Source organism: Podarcis erhardii (assembly GCF_964252035.2).
Source record: "Podarcis erhardii genome assembly, chromosome: 1".
Classification (NCBI taxonomy): Eukaryota; Metazoa; Chordata; class Lepidosauria; order Squamata; family Lacertidae; genus Podarcis; species Podarcis erhardii.
In genome coordinates, this window is record NC_138497.1 from 114,867,833 (window position 1) to 114,882,323 (window position 14,491).

General features: G+C 46.2%; 1 protein-coding gene across 4 annotated transcripts in view; it reads right to left on the reverse strand.

Moving 5' to 3' along the window:
- The window catches only part of ITPRID2 (ITPR interacting domain containing 2), a 70,984-nt gene extending 61,948 nt beyond the window's left edge, over positions 1–9,036 (reverse strand). The window contains exons 1-3 of one of the 4 annotated variants that reach the window (XM_081858488.1): positions 8,031–9,036; positions 6,770–7,033; positions 5,934–5,982 (exon numbers count right to left, since the gene is read on the reverse strand). In XM_081858488.1, the coding sequence (XP_081714614.1) occupies positions 5,934–5,982; positions 6,770–6,956 (236 nt within the window). In that variant the 5' untranslated portion in view covers positions 6,957–7,033; positions 8,031–9,036. Of the gene's footprint in view, positions 1–5,933; positions 5,983–6,769 lie in introns of all 4 variants that reach the window. The other 3 variants (XM_081858487.1, XM_081858489.1, XM_081858486.1) reach the window with 3 other exon arrangements.
- Between the last annotated feature and the right edge of the window lie 5,455 nt (positions 9,037–14,491).

The window sequence follows — 14,491 nt, forward strand, 5'->3', positions numbered from 1 at the left end:
AAGCTGAAGAGGCCAGAAATTTCCCTGGAGGAAGTGTGTTTATAAGCCTGCTCTCTGATAAATATAGAAACAGCTGCCCTGAAAATTCTATTCTTTGATGGTGCTATTGACATTGAATAGGGCTCAATAGGGCTTTACTCTCAGGGTAAAGGGGCATCGAATTGCAGCCTGGATCAGAGGTACCTCTTAGACCATTTACTTTTGAAAGACAGCAAGAAGCCACACTAAAACCCAGGTGTTTCGAAGTACCGATTCTAACAGAGCCCACAAACAGAAGGCAACCAAACTGGATGGAAATCTGCACCTCTTTTCAACAGGGCTTTTGTGTAAACATGCACAATTGGGCTGCAGAACCCCCATATCCATCTCAGAAATATGAAATTAATCTTTGCAATAACTTGCAGGTGCCTCCTTAGCCCCAAGGTGGATCCAGAAGGGTTTCAACAGTATGCTATATGTTGTGTTTTACACAGGACAACAAAGCCTTATACAGCATCAGGGGAGGATTTACAGCCGGGGCAAATTATTTCACATTAGGTACAAATGATAAAATTAGCACTACCATTAAAAGAAAAAAAATAATGGTCAACTTTGTTACCTCCTTTCATGTTCAGCATGCATTTTGAAGGAATTTGTTTGAAAAACACCACCACTTTGTACATGAAACAGGCAGTTTCTTCCTTTGATAACTAAACAAGATGAAAACGGGGTGTGTGCGTGAGGAGAAGATTTCACCCTAAAGTAGATATTGTAGGTGGGGCACCCGGATGTCTGATCTGACAGTGAGTGAATTTGAAACTGGGCCCTGAAACTGTATGCCTCTTGCTCAGGCACGCCCAAACTTGGCCCTCCAGATGTTTTAGGACTACAACTCCCATCATCCCTAGCTAACAGCACCAGTGGTCAGGGATGATGGGAATTGTAGTCTCAAAACATCTGGAGGGCCGAGTTTGCCTATGCCTGCTCTTGCTATTCAGATAGTTCCTTTGAAGATGCATCAGGAAGACACTAAGTCAGGGATGGCAAACCTGGCACCCTCCTAATGTCATTGGGCTACAATTCCCATCATTCCTGGCCACTATCCATTCTGACTGGAGCTGTTGCACAATGGAAGGACAATGAGTCCCTCCTGCATCCCTATGCAAATTGTTGGGCATGGAGAAGGTTCTGTATAGATGCTCTGGAGCAGAGCAAAATGCTATCTGAATAACCTTGTGGCAAATGCTCATTTCCCAGAAGCGTCTCACCTCTCCTTTGTTTAATGGGCCTGGGTGGAGAAGACAAGCCTGCTCATCTATAGGCTATTATTAAGGCAGCACCACCAAGAAATAATTCTCCCTCAAACAAGGCATGGGAAAGGTAAATGGCATTTTAAAACTCCCACTTATTTTCACATTCTAGATTAAATAGCCCCTCACAGTATAAATAAAAAAGATACACCAGAACTATAATATCCCATGCCTTTGGTGAACTGCAAACATTAAGGCTTTGTTAATCCCAGACCTCTCTGTCACCAAAGAAACTGTTTGATCATCAGCAACTTTGGATCTATTCGTAGATCTCTGGGTGATTTGTAGCAGATCAGCTAGGATTTCTTATTCCCAGCTGTTTGACAATGGCAAACTCTCTCCCCTGAAATGAAGAAAATCAGTAAGGGAAGAACAACTAGGAGCATTTCTCTGTTTTAAACTATAACTGATGTTAGATTTTTTTGACTGTGGCTGCTTTTAGGATATGTTAACTGTTCTACAATGTTTTGGCTTCCTTTGGTTTTAAATTGTGTTATGTTTGCTGCCCTGGGCTCCTTGAGGAGGAAGGGTGGGGTACAACTCCAATGAATAATAAAATTCAATAAATAACAGCATTCTAAGAGAGTGCTGAAAAACTTTTCTCCAAACGCCTTTTCCACACCTTACAAGAACAAGGTTGGCCAATTCTGAATTTGAAGGAGAAACAATAGTGGAATTTCTAGTTTTGCAAGGCTTCTAGGTTTGACTCTACCTTCCTGGTACCTCCTCAAAGAGTTTCAGATTCCCTCTTCAGAGTGGAGAACGCAGCGTATCAATCCCTTGTCTCGCTTTAGAGAAATGGTTCCAGACTAAACACCACAGAGGGAAACGATGAGCAATTTTTGATGGCCACAGCTCAAACCCCCAAATCACATCTAGCCAAAAGGATGAGGCAGAACAAAGGGGCGGGGCAGGCTGAGAGACATCATTCATTTCCCTGCAGTTTGGGGACAGGGTGAATAGCAGTCAGCATCCACACTACAGGCCAGAGGAGGATTAAATAATGGCAGCGGCAGGGCTCACCTGCTGATACGGCTACACCTAAAAAGAAAACAGTAAACTAACTGCTCAGAATACCCTCTACCTCAGAACACTGCAAACAGCCATAACCATAATAACCAGTATCCAAGACAGCTGATTCAGCTGGTTCATCCAAAGGCTTCACTCAGCATTCCCTAGTGAGATTTTAAGAATGATTTTCACCGAGCAGCAAACCCTCACATTATACTTCAATCTGCATTTGAACGTTCCTTCCATTCAAACAGTGTTTGCTATGTTGTACAAGGAGCTGCCATTACAAGCCCGCCCTAAGAATGCAGAACCGTGGTTCTTTGGACCCCTGGCTTATAAGAAAAGTAACTTCAGTTCACATAGGTGTTAAAAATGTTTGGAATGCTGATCATGTCCAATAGAGGAGGAGATCCTTAAGGACAGGGAATGGGATCTATGGGGTGCTCTTGAACCCCAGCACCCCAGTTGGCATGGCCAGCGTTGAGGGATGATGGGAACTGTCGTTCAACAACACCTGGAGGGCAGCAGATTCTCCAGCCCTGGTTTATAGGGTTACAGTTCCTTCTCAAAAACAACAACAAAAAGAAAAAATTATAGGAAAACCCAATCGTTGCTTTTCTTCTGCTACAGTTTGTGGATCACATCCTCAAACTTGATGCACTGTATATGGGGAGTGTCTACGCCACAGCTCTGCTTTAAGTCTTTATCACAGCAAGCCACACAGAAGGAAAATAGGAAAGTCAGAAAATGGACTGTGTGTCATTTGGAAGACCAATTGATCTCCACCATCATGCTCAGTAGATCCACTAACATTAAAGCATTTTAGTTATGTAAGTCCATTCATTTCAATGGTCAATTTGGAGTATGATACAAGTTGGATAGGACCCACAGAGGTAGCAAAAGTATGTTTATTTACATATTATGTTACAAATTAACTGCCAGGCCCAAGCCCCACCCCCCACCAAAATTGTAATGCCCTACACAAAATAATTGCTACATTTCTTGTGGCTTATCCTGATCTGCTATGATCATGTTTTGAAAATCCTCTTGCTTTTAATTTTACCTTAAAAACAAAAACTTTATGAAGTACATAGCTCGAGAAAAGGGGTATTATAAAAGTCTTTTCCATCCCATTCTTCTTCTATAGACCCTTGGGTTAGCATAAATGGGTGTCCATTTATATCCTGCCAACAACCCTGTGAGGTAAATTACATTAAGGAAGTGCAACTGAGAGTGAACCAGTGTTAAGTGACCTATACATTATTCTAATTTAAATTCACCTCTCGGGAAAACTGAATGAAGTGTTGTAAATATCTCCAGATGGTACACTGTGTTATCTAAAACACATTTATCCAGAACAAGGGTTCTCAAACTTTCTAGCCCCAGGACCCACTTAAGACAGCTGAAAACTCACGAGGCCCACCAAACACAAAATGGTGGGACAGTGGCAGAGCCAGTCACAAAATGGAGGCAGGTGGAGGCAGAGTTTGGCATAACCAGCTGGCAAATACAGGCATCATGTTATACTGATATCTAATCTAACTTTGGAAATTGCTACATTCTCTGACACAGCAGTTTCCTTGTGGCAAGGAGTTCCACAGCTCAGCTTTCTTCAATGTAAGTTACAGCCATTTGCTCTGGAGGAATTGTGACTTGGCTTCCCTACTTTAGGCAAAATTTGCTGATTAAGAGGCTTCTTCTTTTCATTTCCTTCCCTCCCCCCACTTGCCTCTTAGAGTATTTTTACCCATTTCCTGTCACTTCTTTTCCCAGTTTCCTTTCACATTCCTCTTATACCTTATCCCATACCCCAAAACTGCCAGTTTCTTTTATCCCTCCTCCCTGGTCCTGTTACATTCCCTTCTTCCTCCAGCGACAACATTCCTCTCTTATCTCTCTACTTTCTATTCCCATTTTGTTTATTTGATTATTATTATTACTATTAAATACTAGTCTTGATCTCACTTTCCATTTCCCTTCAATGCTACCTTTGGCCCTTAGAACAGAGGTCAGCAACCTTTTTCAGCCATGGGCCAGTCCACCATCAGACCATGTGGTAGGCCGGACTATATTTTGGGGGGGAAATGAACAAATTCCTATGCCCCACAAATAACCCAGAGATGTATTTTAAATAAAAGCACACATTCTACTCATGTAAAAAGACCAGGTGGGCCCCACAAATAACCCAGAGATGCATTTTAAATAAAAGGACACATTCTACTCATGTAAAAAGACCAGGTGGGCCCCACAAATAACCCAGAGATGCATTTTAAATAAAAGGACACATTCTACTCATGTAAAAAGACCAGGTGGGCCCCACAAATAACCCAGAGATGCATTTTAAATAAAAGGACACATTCTACTCATGTAAAAACATGCTGATTCCCGGACCATCCATGGGCCAGATTGAGAAGGTGATTGAGCTGCATCCGGCCCCCGGGCCTTAGGTTGGTGGCCTCTGCCTTAGAATCATAGAATTATAGTGTTGGAAGGGACCCCAAGGATCATCTAGTCCAACCCCCTGCAATGCAAGAATCTCAGCTAAAGCAGTCATGACAAATGACCATCCAACCTTTGTTTAAAAACCTTCAAGCAGAGTCCACAACCTCCCGAGGGAGACTGTTACAGTGTCGAACAGCTCCTACTGTCAGAAAGTTCTTCCTGATGTTGAGTCGGAATCTCCTTTCTTACTTCATTCCAAACACATGCACACCCAATTTCTCTGAGTCCTCTGGCTAGAAATGCATGCAAGAAATTGCTCAAACTGGCATCAATCCAACCAAAAGCCTACAAGATCAGCTAGGAGGCAATGCAAGACAACGAGGAGAAAGTCGCCCATAGCCCACTATGTGAGAAACCCTGATCCAGAAGCTGAATTGGTTTCAACACTCCTCTCTAATAAATAATAAGACTTCAGGCTAAAGCAGGTTTGCAGTTGCAGCAGCAGTGGATTTAAAACTTGTTTACAAACATGGGAGGAAATCCAACCGGTTGCAACACGGCTTACTTCCCGGTACATCCTAAATGCATTTAAGATTGCAGCTGAAATCACAAAGCCGAGACAGCATGGAACTTTCCCTTTGTTTCTGGTATGCAGTTATATTTTCAGACAACACCCCGGTCTATGCACTATGGGTTGTGTCTTTACAACAACAGGACCTGCCGTCCCAAAGAACAGCTGCTATTTCCTGAACAACATAATAAACTTTAGCCGAAAGAGCAGTCTTCCATTCATCTCTGTCTCTCGCACACAAAATATTCTGGCCACAGCCTATTCCAGCACAAAATAAAGAGGGCTTGAATTTCCTTATAGATCAGTGAGTTTAAATGCACGCCCAACTTTTGTCTAATTCTATGCAAATTTACTCAGAAGGAAGCCCAAAGAAAGCAAGCAAAGGATTAAAGGATGTGTTGAATTACGGTCGAAACACGGAGAGAAAATCCATTGCAATTCATGTGATTTACTACTAAAACACATTTTGGGAGGCAAAAAGAAGCTAAGGGGAAACCGATTTGCAATCGGTATTTCTAAAAAGCCTCAGGGCAGAGAGGTTCTAGATATCTTACAAGATTCAGGATGGAGCAGATATACAGTATTGAACAACTGCATCATTCTGTACAAGAAGTACTTACCTACAATCTTTAAGCCATATTGCAATCTTTTCATTTGGAATAGAGCCTGCTGAATGGGGAGAGGTGGGAAAGGGCAGAGAGAAACAAAAGGGAAATGGGGAGAAGCAAGAAGTTATCATTGATGAATGATAAAAGTAGCCATTTGCCGAGGCATCTTTCCTGCTGGCTTTCAAAAACCCCACTGAACTAAATGATATGTAGACCAGCTAAGGCACAATATCAACAGTTTCTAGAAGGGAAGCCAAGCTCCCAACATTTTCTTTAAAACGTTCAAGGACAAAGCAAAAGTATGAACAACAAGGGTACAATTGGGAATTTTGCAGGCTAATCCTAAAAACAATATATATATATATTTTTACTAAATTTACAAGCCTACTCAGAAGCACATCCTAGCAAATTCAACAGAGCTGGTAAACAAGATTAGGATTGCTGCCTAAAACTTATAATGTTGCATTCAACTCAGCCAGTAAACATGCCTAGAACAGCATGGTGAGCTCATTAGGATTTTCTTTCTAGTGAAAAGAAAGTGTGATATTGCAGTAGGAAGAAAGAGCTTCAGAGCTGGGTATGGCAGTTTAGGATAGCAGCCATAAAGTTCAGTTCCACCCCTCAACAGTTATTTGCTCATCAAAATAAGATTCCTGTGAAACCTGAAAGGCGTTTCTCTATCTTGGCATCAGTTTTTGTGGTCGTCATCAGACACCCAAGCAACAGCCTCTAGCCCACAGATGCTGATGCGACAATCAATCGGTTAACCTTTCAGGTGCCACATGACTCCTCCGAGTGTCTCTTGGGTAGCCAAAGAGAGAGAAAACCATGAGGTTAATAAGACAAACCTCCTTCGGCAGCCAAAGGCAACTTCCCCCCGGCGATCTCCTGCTCCGGCGCCGGCTCAGCTGCCTCTGGAGAGAGCCGCTCCGCCTCCGACGCTTGCCAAGAGTCTCTGCTTTTGGCCCAGGCCTTTCTCCTTTGAGCGACCCCTTGCCACTCGTCGCGCACCGAAGCCACCTCTTCCACCTCCATCGGGAGCCCTTAGCCACTTCTCGCTCTCGGTGACTCGCTCGCCCGCCCTCACCCGGCTGCTGAAGAACGCCTCCAACCTACAGCAAGGAGGAAAGAAAGAAAAGGTCCGGAGGAGAGCTCGTTTTTGCGCGCGATCGAGTCGAGCTGCGGGAAGCAGCAGCACCACCACCACCAGCAGGAGCCGTGCGCAATTACGCGCCAAGTCGGTGGCGATGGGCGACTTGTGCAAAAGTTGCGCAGGAGGAGGAGGAGGAGGTGGCGGCGGCAGAATCGCTGGGCGCCCCCGATCTAGCGCATCCGCTCCTCTGGGAGCCACTGGAATCGAGGGGGCCACCCCACAGCTGCCCACCAGCAGCACATCTGGCCACAGGCACCCAGCAGCAACCCCGTCCCCGGCTGCATGACCAAGACGACCCAGCATTTACTCCTCCCCCTCGACTCCCAGGGCTAGAAAACAAAAAAATCTTGAAAGCGTGCCTCCGCCTCTCCAGTTGCAACCTAGTAGCAACAAGCAAAGCCGCCGGGGGAGGAGGCAGGAAGGAGGGAAACTGACTCTGCGTTTGGTAGCTCCCGGCCGCTGCGAAATTCTGCAGCCGCCCTTCGCCCGCCAGCGAAGCCGCCCCAAACTTCCCCACGACGCCACCCGAGAGTTGCTGCGCCCGCCGCGCCCGGGACGAGCATGCAGCCGAGGAATGAAGCGGCATTACCGGCAGAGGCGAAAGCAGGCCCGCCCGAGCCTGATCGGACGCGAAGAGCACGGAAACCGGAGAGTTTATATCATCAATCAGGGTGTTCCTCTCTCTCCTGCTGTCTCTCCCCCCCACCCACCCCACTTTCCCTGGGTAGGCAGTGTTGGGAGGCAGGATCCGGCTCCTCCTCCTCCAGCGTCCCGGTGGTGACAAGGGGGAAGAGGGCACTTAAGAAGGCGCGGTGTCCTAACCCAGGGGAGGGGAAGCCACGGCTGCCAAGGAAGGTCCCCTCCCCCGGGCGCCTCCACCGCGATCAGGAGGAAGGAAGGGACCCTGCCAAATCCCTCCTCACACACCCGCACTCCAAGGACAGCGCGGTACTCACGTCCTCGTCTTCTCCGCCCTCGCTGCTCTCGGGATCAGGAGAACAGCGAGGCGAGCGCGCCTCTCCCCGACTTCCTCATACCGCAGCTGTCGGGAGGAGAGTTTGACTACTGCTCCGGCAGCGGCCCACGTGATGGGGACCCGAGGCGAGAGGCGCGCTCATCTCCTCCTGCTGGCGGTGTCGCTTGAAAAATAAACAAAGCCTGGGGCTGGGACAAGGGTGCTTGTAGTGGCCGGAGGGATCATAGAATTGCAGCGTTGGAAGGGACCCCGAGGGTCACCTAGTCCAAACCGCTGCAATTCAGAAATCTTTTTTTGACCCATTTGAGCCTCGAACCCACGACCCTGTGATTAAGTCTCACGCTCTCCCGGTTGATTTGGAAAGGACCACGAGGTTCATCTATTCCAAGCCCTGCAATACAGACATCTTTTTTGCCCAATGTGGGACTCGAACCTGGAATCCTGAGAGTTAAGAGTCTCATGTTCTACCAGCTGAGCTATCCAACGCCTACCTTTCTGTGCTGCACTTTTCCCTGGGTGATTTGACTCCGTCTTCCGCACCCGGGCTGATTCAAACAAAACTGGGGTGGGTGTGTTGCTTATGGACTGATTCGAAGTACAGTACTTTCCATGGGAGTCTCCGAAAGGGCCGGCCAGAAGATAACATCAAGTTAAAAACGTGATGGTGACATTGCAACAGTAACCGTGTGACTTGAGTTTCATAGGTGTGACTGGGGTGTAGATGGCTGAAACTTGGCTGTAAAACTTCGGAAGACAACAGTAACCCAGAGTAGACCTGCCGCCATTGAAGCATGAATGGGGAGACCTTCAGGTGGAGACCCAAGCTTGGGAACACTTGTTTTAAACTATTGTAATCCCCCCCCCCCGCTTGATTTTTTTTTTTTTTTTTGTCTCCCCAACCCTACCCCACATTACAATCAAGCAGTGTAGAAATATTATGAAATAAATAAACTTGTGGGGGTTCTTTGCTTCAGGATTGCCTCTTTGGGGTTGTTGTTGATGTTGTTATGTCACGCATCTGACTGCCATAGTCACTCTGGGCAAATTAGTCACTCTGGGCAAATTAAAACATCAAACAGAGGTGGACTTTGAGGTGGAGTTCTTCCTTGTTTTGCCTGCTTTGTGTGTGGGGGGGGGGGAGGTCCTGAGCATTGTTAGTTTTTCATCTATGAAATGAGTACAGTGATACCTTGTGTTAACTACTTAATTCGTTCCAGAGGTCTGTTCTTAACCTGAAACTGTTCTTAACATGAAGCACCACTTTAGCTAATGGGGCCTCCTGCTGCTGCTGCACCGCTGGAGCACGATTTCCGTTCTCATCCTGAAGCAAAGTTCTTAACCGAAGGTACTATTTCTGGGTTAGCGGAGTCTGTAACCCGAAGTGTATGTAACCTGAAGCGTCTGTAACCTGAGGTGCCACTGTACTGTATTTTGTGGTGGCTATGACAGTTTCTTAGATTTCCAAAGGTTTCCAAAATGGGGGGGGCAGGGCCCCTGAAATGTCTTAAAGCAGAGGTTTTCAACCTTTTTGGGTGCACGGCTCCCTTGACCAACTACATTCTTTTTGTGGCACCCCTGTGGGGCTCAGGAGTCCAGTTATGCCCCCCTTGCCTGCAGAGCTGGCAGCCCCTCACCCTTTTTTGAACACCCTCGCTTGTGCAGTGCTATCTCTGCCTTCTCTCCCCACTCCTTGGGAGTCCTCCGGGCAGCCTGTGCTGCCTCCCGAGTCTCTGAGCTGCCTGCCCCCCCATCCCAAAGTGAGGTACCTCCTCACATACCTGGAAAGAGGATGCCTCCAGCCTTAGTGGCCCAACGCAGAATGGTCAAAGGTGAATGTGTGGCCAACACCTTACCTTGGGTGGCAGTAGCGGGTGCTGCCAGGCCTGCATGGTGAAAAGGCTCCCTTTCAGCCCTGGGCACTCAGCTCCCAGGCAGGCCTTTGACACAGCAAGCACAATAAAGCCCAGTGCAATGCCTGCCTCCCACTTGTCTGTCCATTCCCAAGCCAAGGGCTGGTGGACTAGCTGGCTGGGCTCCCTCACCCGCTTGCTTACTCTGAGGCTGCCTCAGCTCCTGGCAACCAGCACTCCCTGGCCAGCCCTAGAGGCACCATTTGCCTGGGGAGCTTGTAGCCAGGGCTGCTGCAACAAACAGCTGTGCAAGTCTTTGGGAGGCAGAGGTGCAAGAGGGCATCAGAGGAGGGAGGGAAGGAAGGAGGGACAGAGGCCAGTGTTGCCCACGGCACCCCTGACCAGCATTAAAGGCACCCCAGGGTGCCACGGCACACTGGTTGAAAACCCCTGCCTTGATGCTGCACTCTATGCAACAAAATATCTCAAGCTAGTCTACAGAGCGGTCGACTCCACAAAGAGAACAAATTGATTTATTTTTTTAAAAATAAGGGGGAATGAGTGTCACAGTTTTGCCTGAGTCATTCTGGCTTCTTCTGCATGTTCACTGCTAAGGGCAAAAGTTTGATAATCCTCTTCTGGGTTTTATGTCAGCGCTCCATAAAACTGCTGGCAATGGGAACCTTTCTAGATACTTATTTGAATTCATTTGCGACACTTTTAATATTTCTAAGACTTGCAGTTAAGCAGATTAAAGTAGCTAGTGCTTTCTGAAAAGCCAGATCAGGGCAGAAATGAGGCTTAAGGCCTATGAACACTTGGTTATAACAACCAAAGCATAGGCTGGCTCAGGAATTCCTCTGCAGTTCATATTTCTCCCTTCACATCCCAAATAATCAAAATTCAACCACTTATTGATTTATAGGGTTTAGGGGTGTCGTCCACCCCAATCTACAACGATAGAAATAGAGACAGTTGGGTGGGGACATGAAAACAAATGTGTGCTTCATTTCACCCTGAGCACCCAAAGGCCCTTCAGCTGTGGGAACTTGGAATTATTTTTCTCTCCTTCACCCACACAATAACAGGCCTCGTTTGTGTGTGTTTGCCGTCCCCTCACTTTCAGAAGATCCCCAGCCATTTTGCTGGCAGCCTTTCCATAGTTGCTCTGTTTGCAGGGGAAATATGAGAACTATTTAGCTGGCAAGAGACTATTGTGTCACTTCTGTCAGGAAGACAATTGCTTTCATTCAGAGGTGTGGCGAGTGGTGCTTGAGACAACTGACTTCCCCAGTCAACAGCCAGAGGATGAAAGGTTTCGCTGAGGGATCTTCGGTCCTGAGATAATAGGCAGAGTATTCTGCAGTTGCTAGCCAAGCACATCCTTAGACAACTGTTACAACATGCATATGTGCAACCACTGAGGAAAATGAGGCAAGCCCAGAAACCCATTTGCCCAATCTAGTATCCTCCATGGACTTTGAGGTACATGATCAGATTCCGTTAGAGAATAAATGCTGCTTATGTCTGACACCTGGGACTTCCAAACCAACACTACCATCATAATATAACTGATTTCTTATGATAAGTCCCAAGTTTAATATCTGACAGTGTCCACAACAACTTGGCAGCAATGAAGATCTATGTCTAACACATACACTCCACCCTAGCAGCTAACCTCTAGAGGCTGAGGTCTTTTCACACACACACACCCTAAAATATTTGTGGTGACCGCCTCCCAAAGTTGATGGGCAATGCCATTCAAATGGGGTATGTGTGGTTGATTATGTGGGGTGGGGCTTATGTGCACCCAATATTTTATTCAAGTTGGTACCCTTGCACCCCACTGAACCTGGCCCCATGACTATTATTTAGAAGAAAAAAACCAATGAGGGCAATCATTCCGACTGAGGGGGCAGCCATAGATATTTTAAGAATCCTAAGAGCTAGCAACAACCGCAAAAGGAACCATAAATATCAACACCGTGAGAGAGAATTCTTATGGCTTTGGATGGGAAATGTATAGAAATGGGTGGGTGTTATGGCAAAACACCCCATAAATCCTTGGAGTGTGTCTCCTGCACGTTGTAGTTCTAGCACTTTCAGAGAACAGAGAGATCCCAGGCAACTAGGGGTAAGAGAGAAAGCTCTGCCTGCGGTGGAGCAGCAAATGGAAACCCCAAATAGGTTCTTAAGACTGCACGTTATTGCGGCAACTGAGACACAAACTCCCACAATTCGCTCCCTCCCTATAACTAACAGTGTTATGCCCTTTTGTGACACCCAAAATCTGCTGCCTGGGGTGGTGACCTCACCCTGCCTAGCAGGTCTTCAGCTCATCCATTTAGCCTGAAACCTTCTTAATTCACTGGAATGAACTTGATAATTACTACATCTGTGTTGTACTGCAGCTACTTTGGGTGGCAATACACCCTGCAAGGTTGGGTCCTGGCTTTGAGCAACCTATTTGTTATGTACTGAGCTGAATAGGATCCAGAATGCAGTAGTCTGATTGGTCCGCAGGAGCCACCCAATCCAGCTCCAGGTGGAAGTGAATCAGCGACCTGATTGGCCTGCAGGACCAGCCAATCAGGCTCCTGGATGAAGTGAATCAGCAACCTGATTGGCCTGCAGGAGCATCCCGGAATTAGCCAATCACGCAGGGCCCATTGTGTAAATAATGTATATATAGCTAGACATTTTGGGGAAAGATCCATTCATTGCTACTATGAGCTGAATAAAGAGCATGAAATTCACACTCGACTCCAAGTATATTTCACTATTTAAATATTCCACTTCAGAATTTGAACGTTTGCTTTTTAATCCTTGGGGATCTGAAAGTTCATTTAGAAACCCTTCGTTTAGAAAAGCATGAGACTGGAATGCAACCAAGAACTGTTATAATTTATAAATAAAATCTGTGTTCCATATTCTGTCTATTTAAACAATTCAAATATTTATTATTATTACTTAATTCTGTTTACAATATCAATACAAATCATATGGTGCTTACTATTTCCATAATAAACATTTCCTCAATATTCTTTTGATTCCAAACAGTGTCCAAATCTTTTGAAATATCTCAGTTGCCTGACTTCTAGCCTCCCATAACTATATATAACTTCGTAATTTTATTCATTACTGTAAAATTCCAGGTCCACTTCAATCTGTCATCAATTGACAGGGCTGTTGGGCTTTTCTGAGTTTTTTTGCAATCATAATCCAAGCAGCTGCTAACATTTGGAATATTGAAACAATCCCCATCCATTAAATCTAATACTGCACACACTCATGCAAAATCTGTTCACTTGTAAAGTGCTACCAGACTCTTTGTTCTTAGCTTGAATTGGCTGTTTTGGAAACTAACAAATTCTTAAACAAAAGCCATAGATATACTTTATTTACAGAAAATCTATCTAGGCAACAGTATCAATGTGTATTGGTAGTTGATGAAGAGCCAAGAGATACACAGAGGCACCATCTGTACTGTGCATTTTAAGCAGTATCATAACAATTTCAACATTCATGGTGCCTGTAGTTTGTTAAGGGCGCTGAGAGTTGTTAAAGGACCCCTGACCATTAGGTTCAGTCATGGCCGACTCTGGAGTTGCGGCGCACATCTTGCTTTATTGGCCGAGGGAGCCGGCGTACAGCTTCCGGGTCATGTGGCCAGCATGACTAAGCACTTCTGGCAAACCAGAGCAGTGCACAGAAACACCGTTTACCTTCCCGCTGGAGTGGTACCTATTTATGTACTTGCACTTTGATGCGCTTTTGAACTGCTAGGTTGGCAGGAGCAGGGACCGAGAAACGGGAGCTCACCCCGTCACGGGGATTCAAACCGCCGACCTTCTGATTGGCAAGTCCTAGGTTCTGTGGTTTAAGCCACAGCGCCACCCGTGTCCCTTGAGAGTTGTTAGGAGAACCCTATTCCCCTCACAGAGCTACCATTCCCAGAGTGGTTTAGCAGTCAGTGCCTCTTCCCAAGGAACTCCTAACAGGTAAAGGACCCCTGGACAGTTATATCCAGTCAAAGCCGACTATGGGGTTGTGGTGCTTATCTCGCTTTCAGGCCAAGGGAGCTGGCGTTTATCCGCAGACAGCTTTCCAGGTCATGTGGCCAGCATGACAAATCCACTTCTGACGCAATGAAACACCATGATGGAAACCAGAGCACACGGAAATGCCATTTACCTTCCTGCCATTTATCTTCCTGCCACTGGCATGCTTTTGAACTGCTAGGTTGGCAGGAGCTGGGACAGAGCAATGGGAGCTCACCCCATCGCCGGGATTTGAACCACTGACCCTCTGATCAGCAAGCCCAAGAGGCTCAGTGGTTTAGACCACAGCACCACCCACATCCCTAACTCCTAATAACATTTAGTTTCCACCCCTAGCAAACTCCGGTACCAGGATTCTTGGGGGGAAGCCAGAACTATTCTAAGTAGTGTGATACTACTTTAAACGTATAGTGTAAATGGGGACAGAAACACCATAACTAGAAAGACTTTGTTGCTCAGATAAGGTCTCGGCTCAGACGGTAAGCCATTTATAACTTTATAACCATATGTATGTATATATATTTATAACC